The following is an 11,284-nucleotide window of genomic DNA, read 5'->3' on the forward strand; positions in this document are numbered from 1 at the left end:
ATGCCTGCTGTGTTACAGGTAGAGGGGAAGGTATTCTGGAGATGAAATTAAGGTCGCTGACCTCAAGTTAGTCAAAAGGGAGACTGGTCAGAAGAGTCTGAAGGTCACTTTTCTGGAAGAGGACCATCTACACTTATTTGCACATGTAGAATCTTCCTATTACCTCCAACCATGGAAGGCAGCCACCTTCTCTTAAAAGGAGGGTGGGGTGGACACAGGCAGAAGGCAAGGAGAGGCGCAATGCCAGCCAGCGGTGGGTGGGGACCTCGGCCACACCACGTGCAGGGACGGCAGACTTCACAAGGAGTATGGAATGCATTGCTGTCAGGGTACATCCCACAGACCATCCACACCAGGTACGAGGGGGCACTTACGTGATAAACCAGTTAACGCTCATTCTCAGTTATTAAACACAATAGCTACTTACACACACAAGTACACAGGTATGTTTCCATCCCACATACGCTATGGGAAGATTGAGGGCAGATGCCCCAGGCCATCAGAAGTGACTTTCCTCAAAGGTGACAAAGCAGAGAGGAACAGCCCTGACCAGTGTGGCTTATTGGCTAGAGCATCGGCCCACGCTCTGAAGGGTCCCAGGTTCGATTCCTGTCAAGGGCACGTGCCTCGGCTGCAGGCTTAGTCCTGGCCCTGGTTGGGATGCGTGTGGGAGGCAACCCATCAATGTTTCTCTCTCTCTCCCTTTTAGTCTCTCTGAAAAACAAAGGAAAAAATATTCTCGGGTGAGGAGGGAAAAAAAAAGAAGAAAAAGGAACAGCCTCTTGGCCTCTCCCGCAGCGTCTCCCCCGACACTGATGGCGGAGGGGGAAAGGGATCGTCAGGTGGCTCCCAGGACGCTGCTCCCAGTCAATGGGATGTGGCAACTAAAAGCTAAGAATAAAACACAGAAAACCTAAGGCAGAAAGACTTTTCAGAAAATAATTATTTTGCCCTGAAGAAAAGTATTTTTTGAACAAGGGGCGTGGGGATGAAGTAGAAGGAAACGCGTGCGGAATTCCACGGAAGCAGAGAGTGTGATCCTGGGATCCTGGGAACGGGAGTCCTGGTGACCACACTGATGGGCAGGAGGGAGACGATACCTACGGGTTCGTATTTTGAAGCGAGGCACGAAAGGAAAGATTGGGTAGAACAAGTAACAAGCATCTAAAGAGTGTAGGATGCTAATGTGCATTCTGGCTCCCTGGACAAGTGAAGGAGACATTTTAGAAACTAAAAGCAAAAGCCACAAGGCTCTATTCTGGCCCATGTGACAACAGAAAACGAGAGAAGGTGTGAGATCTTTCCCTGAAGGCAGAACTTGAACACAAGTTATTGGCAATGATGGAGAAAGGAGAACTTGGAAGACGTGTGTCACAGATGTTTGGACTGGCCACAGGTGAAAGGCCCCAGGACCGGCGAGCGAGCCTGGGAGCAGCATACCAGACAGGAACACACTCACCTGTGTGCGAGGCATGGTGAGCAGAGCACTGAATGGTCCTGGCTGCCCTCACCTTTTCACTGTTATCACACTCACACAGGTAGCAGGAAAGACGCCAGCCCTGCTGCCTCAAAAGAGGCAAAGCTAATTAACATGGGAGGAGCCCACGTCCATTGTTCCAGGACATTGCTCCTACCTACCCTGAGGGGTAACAGTTCTAGGAACAGCTAGGATTCCAGGCCCAAGTCTTGGACTTGGGAAGCTATTCCTCATTCCCCCATCTGCAGCGCCCTCACTGATCGCAGATCCTATCAATCATGCCCTAATCCATGAGCGATACAACAGCAGCCTCACAGGGTGATTCTCTGGCCGGGCTCAAAAAGCTGAGCACAGTACTTACTCTTGTTGTAGCAGGTGGCCAGCACGCCCTTGTCTGCAGGGCTGGCGCTGATGTGCCAGATCTCACCCACTTGGTGGAGGAGGACATTTTTGTTTATGATGTTATTTTCGTCGTCAAAATCTATGATGTGGATCTACAAACACAAAGAGAGCACTCAGGGCTTCACTTAATAGAACAGCGACACAAAAAATCGAAGGCATCTTCAGCACCTTTGAGTGTTATAACAGTACATAGTTCCATACATTCAGCTTACTGCAGTCCTCTCAAGAGGCAAACATGCAATCTCCATGTTCTTAAGATGCAACTACATTACACGGCCCCATCATACCTGGTCCTAACCAGACACCAGAGCTCTGTCCCCAAGTGGCTCAGTCATGCCACAGCTGATGTCAGGGCCAGTCATCCAGGGTTGTGCAAATCGGCCAAGAGCCTCTGGGACCTGCTGGATGGCTGTGGGGAAGGGGAAGGGTGGGTCTTGTTGCCTCCCTGGGCCTGGGACTGACCAGCTCTGCCCACTCCGAGATGGGCATGACACGTGTCACCCACGATTGAGGGGGGAAGGACAGTGACGGGACTATACACTAGCACACCTCAAACTTTTTTTAAAAAATGTGTCCAACAGTTGTCAACACTCTGATCCTGCGACATTAATTTTAATAATATTGCATTTTAGCCACTAAATGAAAAGTTACATATGCTGTCTCCATGTTTCTAGATAATTTTTGGAGGAATTAAAATGATTTTCACTTTAGCTCTATCAATACCTAAGTCAATGAGAAAGATAAAATATTTATTTAAAAAATAAGCTTTACTAAGAAAATAATCATGGATGTGCATATGACGCAGGATCAGGAAGCCAGGGTTCCAGCTCTGATTCCACCACCTCTGAGCTGTGTGACACTGGGTGAGTCACTCTTTCTGGGCTCTTGCTGCAGCACTTGTAAATTTAGGAAACTAGATTTCTAAGATCCCTGTGTTGTAAAAACATAAGCTGGTCCTTCATCTGAGACTTTAATGATAAGTAAAAGAGTTATGTATGATCAAACATCTTATCACGCCCATAGAATAGCCACCATTCCCTGTCTGGACTATACTCTTTGCTGGAGCAAGTCAGTCCTGGTATGTTCACACCTTGTCCACGATCCCAGTGTGTACTCGGCAGCCTAGAAAAAGACCCACATCCCACAGCCTCAGAGTGCCCAGCAAGGGCGGTTCTTGAAACAGAAGAGGCTTAGTCCATTTGGGCAAATCCCAGAGAGCTTCTTGAGCAGTAAGTCTTAGACACTGAACTTGAGGGATGGAGAGAACATAATAGAGTCCCTAAATTCAGCAGACCATCTAGAAAAATATATAAATGAGAGCAATGGGGTTCTAGCAATACTGCAGAGCCGCTGAGTCCAGCCTCACCCAAAACAGGGCTTCTCAAGATGCTTCCATGACACAGGGCAATAAATTCCTATCTCATTAAAGGAATGGGGAGGAGGGGGCAAAAGGGGGGGTAGAAATAGAGAGTCAGTTAATCTGACATGGGGCCCGGGAATCTGATTATTCTAACAAGGCTGGCCAAGGACCAGACTTGCCGGCAAAGGGGCACCCTGTGACAAAGCCATCCTTAATCAAAATGCAAACACAACACTGGAGCTTACAAGTTAAAAAGAAAATAAATAGCCTGGCCGGGCGTGGCTCAGCGGTTGAGTGTGGACCTAGGATCCAGGCGATCGGGGTTCGATTCCTGGTCAGGGCACATGGCCGGGTTGTGGGCTGCAGCCGATCAATGACTCTCTCATCATTGATGTTCCTATCTCTCTCTCTCCCTCTTTCCTCTCTCTGAAATCAATAAAGATATATAAAAATATTTTTTTTTAAAAAAAAAGAAAATAAATATACAGGGAAAGAGCTAAGAGGAAAAGCAGCCAGCTGTGCTGTCACTCCCCTGAGGACTGTCACCGTCAGGGCTGTGTTGAGAGAGGGCAAGTCACAAGCCTCGACTTTGCCAGCCTGGCATTCACTCCCATCTGCATAAGAAATAGGGGTCAGCAATATGCAGTGAAACCTGGGGGAAAGCAAATGCAGAGGCCAACAAACCCCTCCAACCTGAAAGCCTGGTTCCCAGCCTCTGCCAAGCTTACCCCACGATCAACATGTACACACCCTCAAGAAAAACATCCCACCCTCCTCAAGAAGGAGAACTCTGAGAGGACAGACTCAGAAATGCTCGCCTTGCCCACGTGGAGCCCTGTGCAAAACAAAGGACACAGAACACAAAGAGCTTCCTTCGACAAAGACAGGCCAGCAACTGTGACAGCTAAAATTTCAGAAAGATAGTGCAACTGAATTAAGTAGTAATGATTCCAGTGGTGCCAGGCACTTTCTAGGGAATTGATGGCTGCCTAGGAGGAGCTGATGGCCTGAGGCAAAGCCGGGGGCCATTAACGCCAGCCGGCAGCCCTCGCTCCCAGGAAAGCCTAGAGAGCTGTGCACAAAAGGCGGGGCTTCAGAGCAACTAGAGGAGATGAGAGTCTATTGTCACAGCTCCACAGCAGCACAGCCAACCTGGAGCTGTCACTACCTGCCGGGGGCTGACTGGGCTTGAGCCAGCTATCCTGGCCTTGGGACATGTGTCTCAGCACAGCGCCCTGTCTGCGTGGGGGGGGGGGGGGCTGGACAGAGCGTCTTAGTCACAATTCTCCCACATTCCAGCTAGGTCACCTTGGATAAACCATGTGACTGCTTAGAGCCAACTTCCTCATCTGTTTAGAAAGGAGGTCAACACCATTGACCCACTGAGGTTCCATCCATTGAGGTAGCAGGTGTGGGAATGACCTGACCTGGCCCCAACCTTGACCCTGGGGTCAGAGGTGTCCTGAAGCTGCTCTCAGCTCTCACCTCTGTCCTGGAAGCCTGTGTGTTTACCTTTCTGGCCTCAGTCAACTGGGGCCCCTGGAGGCCAGCACCCACATTATTGACCTCTATACCAGCACCTGGCTCGTGCCCGCTCCAGGTGCACCCCACAGCGTGTGTTCGACACCTGGCTGCTAGAGAACTACACAAACAACACGGCTACGGTGACTGTCACAGGAGCAGCAGCAGCAGCTCCAGGCCCCTCACTGGAGAGAAGCAGCTCAGGGAGCGGTTACAGGAGACAGAGATCTAGAGACAATCCATTATCATCATGCACTTGACAATCGCGTTAGAACAACACTGCTGGGAGACAGGAACAAGGAGCCCTTCTGCAGAGAGTAGCAGGACAGCGAGTACTGTGCTCATGCCTCCCAGGTCTCCCCTCCACAGGGGCAGTCACCACCCACCACAGGACGCAGGCCAGGGCCTGAGACAGTCCCACTAACAGGGCCCCTGCAAACACATCACGTATGGGTGGAAACACATGTCACATGTGAAAGAATGTTTCATATGAGCAACCATGTGCATCACATATGAGAACAACACTAGCCATGTACGAGGAAAACATGCATGTCACATGTGGGAGGAAACATGTGAGTCCCATGTGGGGAGAAGAAGATGTGTGTGCACAGAATGTGTGTCGTGTGTGAGAGAAACACATGTATCACATGTAGAAGGACCACATGTGTCACATGAGGAAGCACACATGTCTCATTGAGAGGGATGCCTGTGTTGCGTGAGAGGAAACACACATGTGGCCCGTGAGGGCTGTTTCCAGCAGCACAGGGAGCAAAGCAGGTGAGTCTGGCTTCCCCCTCCCTCCTCCCTCCTCCCCAGGGCTCCCTCCGAGGACTGAGTCACAGGATTAAGAAAACAGGGCCAATGGCAAGTGAGAAACATTTCACCCTGGCCTGAAGGCCTCAGTCAAAAAGCCACCTTCTCTGTGGTGCTGGCTCCAATGCCAGACAACAGAAACAAGTACCACTTCTCCTGGGTCACATGACACTTTGCACACCCCTGTCACAACACCATGCAGTGTCTGCACATCGACCTCATTATCTCACCAAGGGCTCAGCTCTGAGCAAGAACACACCTGTTCATTTCTGTGTACCCAGCACGTCGCACAGTGAGAAGAACCAAGGGCCCTGCTAACGCACTAGACAAGCACTTGCTGAAAGAACGAATGAACGACAGTCCCAACAACGTCACACTGTTCCCAGAACAGTATGGGAGATACCACCATGTCAGAACACTCCTCATACCTGTCACTTGAATCCATGTACAAAGACCTCTGCATGTGGAAGAGGGAAAGGAAGCCAGGAGACCTGTCCTTGAACTCCACCCTGGCTAGAAATGGAACTGGAGCCTGCCGACAGCCTTAATTAGCAGCTCAGTGAGGGGTATGAAGGAAACGAGAAAGAGACAGAGGCTCTGCCAGCAAAGAACTCAGCAGCCTCCGTGTGCTGGAGCACGTGGATGAGGCTTCCAAATAGTTACATACTTCTTACCCTAAAACTGAAGCTGAAGACAGAACTCCTCTGACACCTGAGTGCCATGTCCCCGTGTGACAATGGCAGCTGGGCGGAGGCCCTGTGCCATCAGACATGCCCATGTGCGTTTCCCAGGGTCGAGGACAGTGCTGGTCCTCACTACATCATGGGCCCCTCCAGGGACAGGCACCCACAGCTTCACCTCTGGCAGTGAGGAGATGAAGTCCAGCAAGGTTAGTCCATTTGCTCAAGGTCACAGTCAGTGTCAAGCCATGAAGTGAACCCTGATCTCACAAGTAGCCAACATTCTTTCCTCTAAAGTGGCCAGAACAGCACACGGGTGCCCTCCTGTATGTCCACCTGGGTTAGCTGGTGGTGACAGCCTAGAGCTCTACACTGAGAGCAGACTGTGGCCTCATCCAGGCGCAGGCAGAGAGAGTGCTGTGAGCAAAGAGAGGTCAGCACTGACAGGGAGAAGGGCTGATGCTGACCATGGACCTCAGGCTGCTTCTCAGTCACGTACACAGTAAATCCTACATGACCACAAAAACGATGGCAATAATGCCACATGGGATAAGTTTAGATTACTGAACTCAACCAGTACCTACAGCTGGGTATTGAAATCCCAGTGGAAGTTTCATTTTGTTTCTGTGGCATTAACTTTCTCAAACGTTGCTTGAAAAATCAAGAGCAAGACGGTTACACGAGTAAGAACAAATTTAGTCATTACCACGTGTATGTTTGTCAGAAACAGTTACCTGGTTGTCATATTTAAGAGATTGCGTCCCGACCAGAAACCGGATGGCATCTGTCTCTGCAGTCTGAGGGGTGAGAGCACGAGCCTGCAGGGAGAAGGAGAGTGCACACATTTACCACGCTGGTCTTCACAGACAGTGGCAAACACGGTCACTGCCCTCCCACTCCAAATGTGTACATGGAAACAACTGTAGGTGGGCATGAAAATGAAGCAATAAAGATGTAAATTGTTCTAATAAAATCATAATTTTGGGCAGCGATAGGCTAAACAAATGCTTCTCCAACAACGCAGCAGACAGTGGCTCCAGCAATGACACAGCAGGGGTTTTAAACCGAGTCTGCAGAAGGCAACAGGAAGACCTGCGACAGAGCTACACAGCCATAGGGCAACAAAGTGCTGTTCTCCGAAGCCTCAGCGTTGGAGCAGATTGTCACAGCATCGGGAAACCAACCATCCACTGAATGAGCCCTGTCTACACCCTTCCTCCCACTGCAGCTAGAAACAGGCCTAACACCCCACTTCCTCCAGCACATCGAGTTCCTACATGTTCTCAAAGCCTTGATTCATTCTTTTCACAACAGTAAGAAGGAGAGTGTAACAGTTGTCCTGACCACTTAGTCTGGGGCAAACGACCAGTCTCTACCATAAAAGGTGTGGAAACAACAGAAAATGGGACTGTATCACAAGTTCCCACACTTCCTCAAAAGCATCAGTGGCGCCCAACCTGTGTGCCTCAGCGACTGAGCATCAACCTATGAACCAGGAGGTCACGGTTCAATTCTCGGTGAGGGCACGTGCCAGGGTTTCAGGCTCAATCCCCAAGCAAGGGGCATTCAGGAGGCAGCTGATCAATGACTCTCTCATCATTGATGTTTCTATCTCCCTCTCCCTTCCTCTCTCTGAAATCAATAAAAATAGATTTTTTTTTAAAAAGTGTCAGTGGCACAGAAACGTCAACTACTAAAATACACTTCAGGGCAACCAGGAGACACGTCTAAAGCAGTATTCAATTATTAGACGTTTGGGGAACAAAATCCATTTCATCCAGCCCGATTACTTTAAAGTGCTTTCAGGCTCCACTGTCAGTGTGCCTGTTCCCTCCTTGGCAAAACGTAGGTGGACAATTTTTGGAGTCTTAGACCTCTTTGCAAAGCTGATAAATTCTTTATGAACCTATAGATTTCCTGCCAAAACTGTGCATAGAGATACACAGAATTCTATGTACATCAGCAAATCCACAGACCTTCTGAACTCTGTCCAACTCAAACACTCCTGGCTTAGAGAAAAAGGACTCATGAGGAACGGTCCAGGCCATTCCTGAAAGAAAAAAGCCCCGACCGCTCGACTTCAGACAGGAGGCAGGATTAAATGCCGCCACTGTAAAGTAGAAGAAAACCAAGAAGAAGTGAACTGTACTGGCGGCCATCAGGCTGCATGGAGGGCAGAGCAGGGATGCAGGCGCTACGGGGGACGGCGATGAACCAGCTCCCAGCCTGCTTCACCCTAAAGCAGCTCAGAGCTGAGAACCACACCCCTGGAGGGGAGCAAAGGGAAACATGCAAAATAAAGGTCTGAACAGAGCACGTGCCTCAGAGTAAAGTTTCCAATCTTAGAAAAGCAACGAGAACCTGAAACTACCTGTTCTTCTCACACAGACAACATCTTTTTAATCAAAGAGGAAAAAATCATTCCTATAAAAATTCTAAACTGCATCTTTAAAAAGTACAGTGAAATCTCATAAAAGTTTAGTGTAAGGTCTTTCTATTACATTACTGGGCAGAATTACAGTAATGGCCATTTTGGTGACACGGCTCTACCCGTGTCAGTAATTCCGCCTCTCTGATCAAGTGAAGATAAAATGACCTTCTAAGTCTAGTCATAATGATGGTTTTGAGGAGTTCCAATCACCCTGATGTAGTAAGATTGAAATTTTATAGTACAATAGGCCACCAAAAATGCCCCTGGTCCATCCTCACAACTCAAGGAAGCGGCAGGAAGACGGGATGTGTCACAGTATCCCACACGGAGGGCAGACACTGAGGGCCAGGGAGGGCCACTGACCCAGCCAGCCACACAGCTTCCAGAGTGGAAGGGCAGCCCCGACCCCGGCCTAGTCCAGTCTCCTTCTATTACGGAAACGCAGTGAGATACTTGTACGCTTGGTTGATGTTATTATAGTTCCATGGGTCTTGCCCAGTTTCCCAAAGGAAAGCCACAGCCTCTTCTTCACAGAGCTGCTCTCACCTGCCGTCAGCCCTGAGCAAACCGAGGCAGTAAGAGGGCATGCAGGCGCTGAGGGTCAAGGGGACGGCGGGGAGGGACCATCGGAATGTGCGGCCAGGTCTCCTCCTGGCAGGAGGCACAAAACCAGACCCTCGGGCATGAGCTGAGAGCACAGAGTTCCCTCAGGAACCCCAGCCAAAGGCCAACCACCAGATCCCCGCCTTCGAACCTGCGCTGTTCCCTGTTCTGCAAGTCGGCTTGACCATCACTGGCAATCGGCATCCACGGTGACTTCCCGTTCTGTTTTTAGTTTTGGGGGGTTTTTTTGATTGATTGATTTTAGAGAGAGGAAGGGAGAGTGAGAGACGGAGACAGACAGAGACACGGGTTTGCCGTCAGTGGCTGACTCCTGCAGGTGCCCTGCCCGGGTCGGACCCGCGCCTCGGGGTGTCGGGAGGACGCTGGGCCAGCCGATCGGCCGCCCGGCCCACTTGCCCTGGTGTTTAGGCTCCCGCAGTAACGTCCTTCAGGTTCCAGAAAGGCACGGCCCGTGGGCTGTCCAAGGGGAACGCGCTCAAAAACCAGCTCCCTCTCTTAGGACAGAAGACACTCGGATGAAATGTCCGACGCCCGGGCAATGACATCTCAGGGACCTCAGACACCCAGCCGCCGGGTCCTGAGGCGGCTGCTGGAGACCCAGTTACTAGGCAGCCCCGGCGGGAGGTGCCCGCCGTGGGCAGGCCGCGGGCCCCCGCCCCGCCCCGCAGGTGCCCGCCTGCAGCCGCCCCGGCAGAACGCAGGGCAAGGCGGGGCTGGGGCGCGGAAGCCGCCTGCACGCGGGGAGCGGGCAGCGGGCAGCGGGGAGCGGGGAGCGGGTCCGCCCCGATGGAGACTAACTGCCAACACCAACCGGGTAGGAACCAGAGCCGCCTCCAGGAGCCCGGGCGCGGGCGCGGGCCGGCGGGGGCAGTGGGGCCAGAGCCGCGCCCGGGGCGGCGGGGCGGCCGGTCCTGGACCCGCGGCTCCGTCGGCCGCGCAGCCGCCCGCCCGGCGGACAGGGAAGCGGGGGCCCGCCGGCTCGCCCCGCAAGCCCGGGGCGCCGCGGGGCCTCTGGGGACCCACCTGGAACTCCAGCCCGTAGATGACCGGCGCGTCGTCCTCCATGACGCGGCCGCCCCCTCGCTTCAGGCGAGTCCCGCGAGCCGGTGCGCCCGCCGCTCAGCGTCCATTCATCCCCTGCCGCCCGGCGGCGCCGAAACCGGACGCTTCCGGCCCACCGCGGCCGCCGTAGGGCCCACTTCCGGTGTCTTCCCCTCGCGTCATCGAGACGCTCCGCGCCGGCGGCCAATGGCGGCAGCTTCCGGCCGATGCGCACGCGCACCTGGCTCCCATCCGGGCTCCCTCCGCGACGGGTCCAGGGAGGGAAGGGATCGACGCCGAGCTGGGGCGGCCGGCTCTTGCGCGTGCGCACTTGGCTCGCATCCGGGCTCCGGGAGAAAGGACTCAGCGGGGAGGGGCTGGGCGGAGGCGGTGAGCCCTGGCGTGCGGGAGGCGGAGCCCGCGCACCGCTGGGGGCGGGGCCTCGCCTGAGCGCGCTCCCCCACCTCGCCGCTAGGGGCCGCCCGGGAGTCTCCGGCTGGAAGCCCGGCGCTCAACCCTCCCCGTGCCGCTCGGCTGGGGCGGTGACACCGTCCTCGGGGGGTCCCTGGTACCTTCCCCGCGCGCGGACCTGCGCTTTCCGTCCACTGTCGTGAAGTCCTTGGCCCCAACTTTAAGACTAAAGAATCTACTTCCATCACGGATGAGCCGCCGCGCGGGGGAGCCAGGATGCGTGGGGAGCCAGGATGCGCGGGGGAGCCAGGATGCGTGGCAGGTCTGCCAGATTCGGTTAGGCCGGGCTCAGGGATAAAGTCAGGGCCTTGCTAATTCATCCCCAGGCGCCCAGCAGCGTGGGTGGCCTGGGGAAAAGGAGCGCATCCCCGGCGCTGGGGTGACAGTGGAGCCTGCGTCTGACAGTGAATGGGAGTCAGCTGGGAAGACCCTGGGCTCCTCTGGGTCTCCAAGGCCTGTCATGG

General features: G+C 53.3%; 1 protein-coding gene across 1 annotated transcript in view; it reads right to left on the reverse strand.

The window, feature by feature from the left end:
• EIPR1 (EARP complex and GARP complex interacting protein 1) overlaps positions 1–10,439 on the reverse strand; it is a 48,462-nt gene extending 38,023 nt beyond the window's left edge. The window contains exons 1-3 of the mRNA XM_087823311.1: positions 10,332–10,439; positions 6,988–7,071; positions 1,839–1,971 (exon numbers count right to left, since the gene is read on the reverse strand). Coding sequence (XP_087679437.1) covers positions 1,839–1,971; positions 6,988–7,071; positions 10,332–10,373 — 259 coding nt within the window. The 5' untranslated portion in view covers positions 10,374–10,439. The remainder of the gene's footprint in view (positions 1–1,838; positions 1,972–6,987; positions 7,072–10,331) is intronic.
• Between the last annotated feature and the right edge of the window lie 845 nt (positions 10,440–11,284).

Source organism: Miniopterus natalensis, chromosome 13 (genome assembly GCF_054644295.1).
Source record: "Miniopterus natalensis isolate mMinNat1 chromosome 13, mMinNat1.hap1, whole genome shotgun sequence".
NCBI lineage: Eukaryota > Metazoa > Chordata > Mammalia > Chiroptera > Miniopteridae > Miniopterus > Miniopterus natalensis.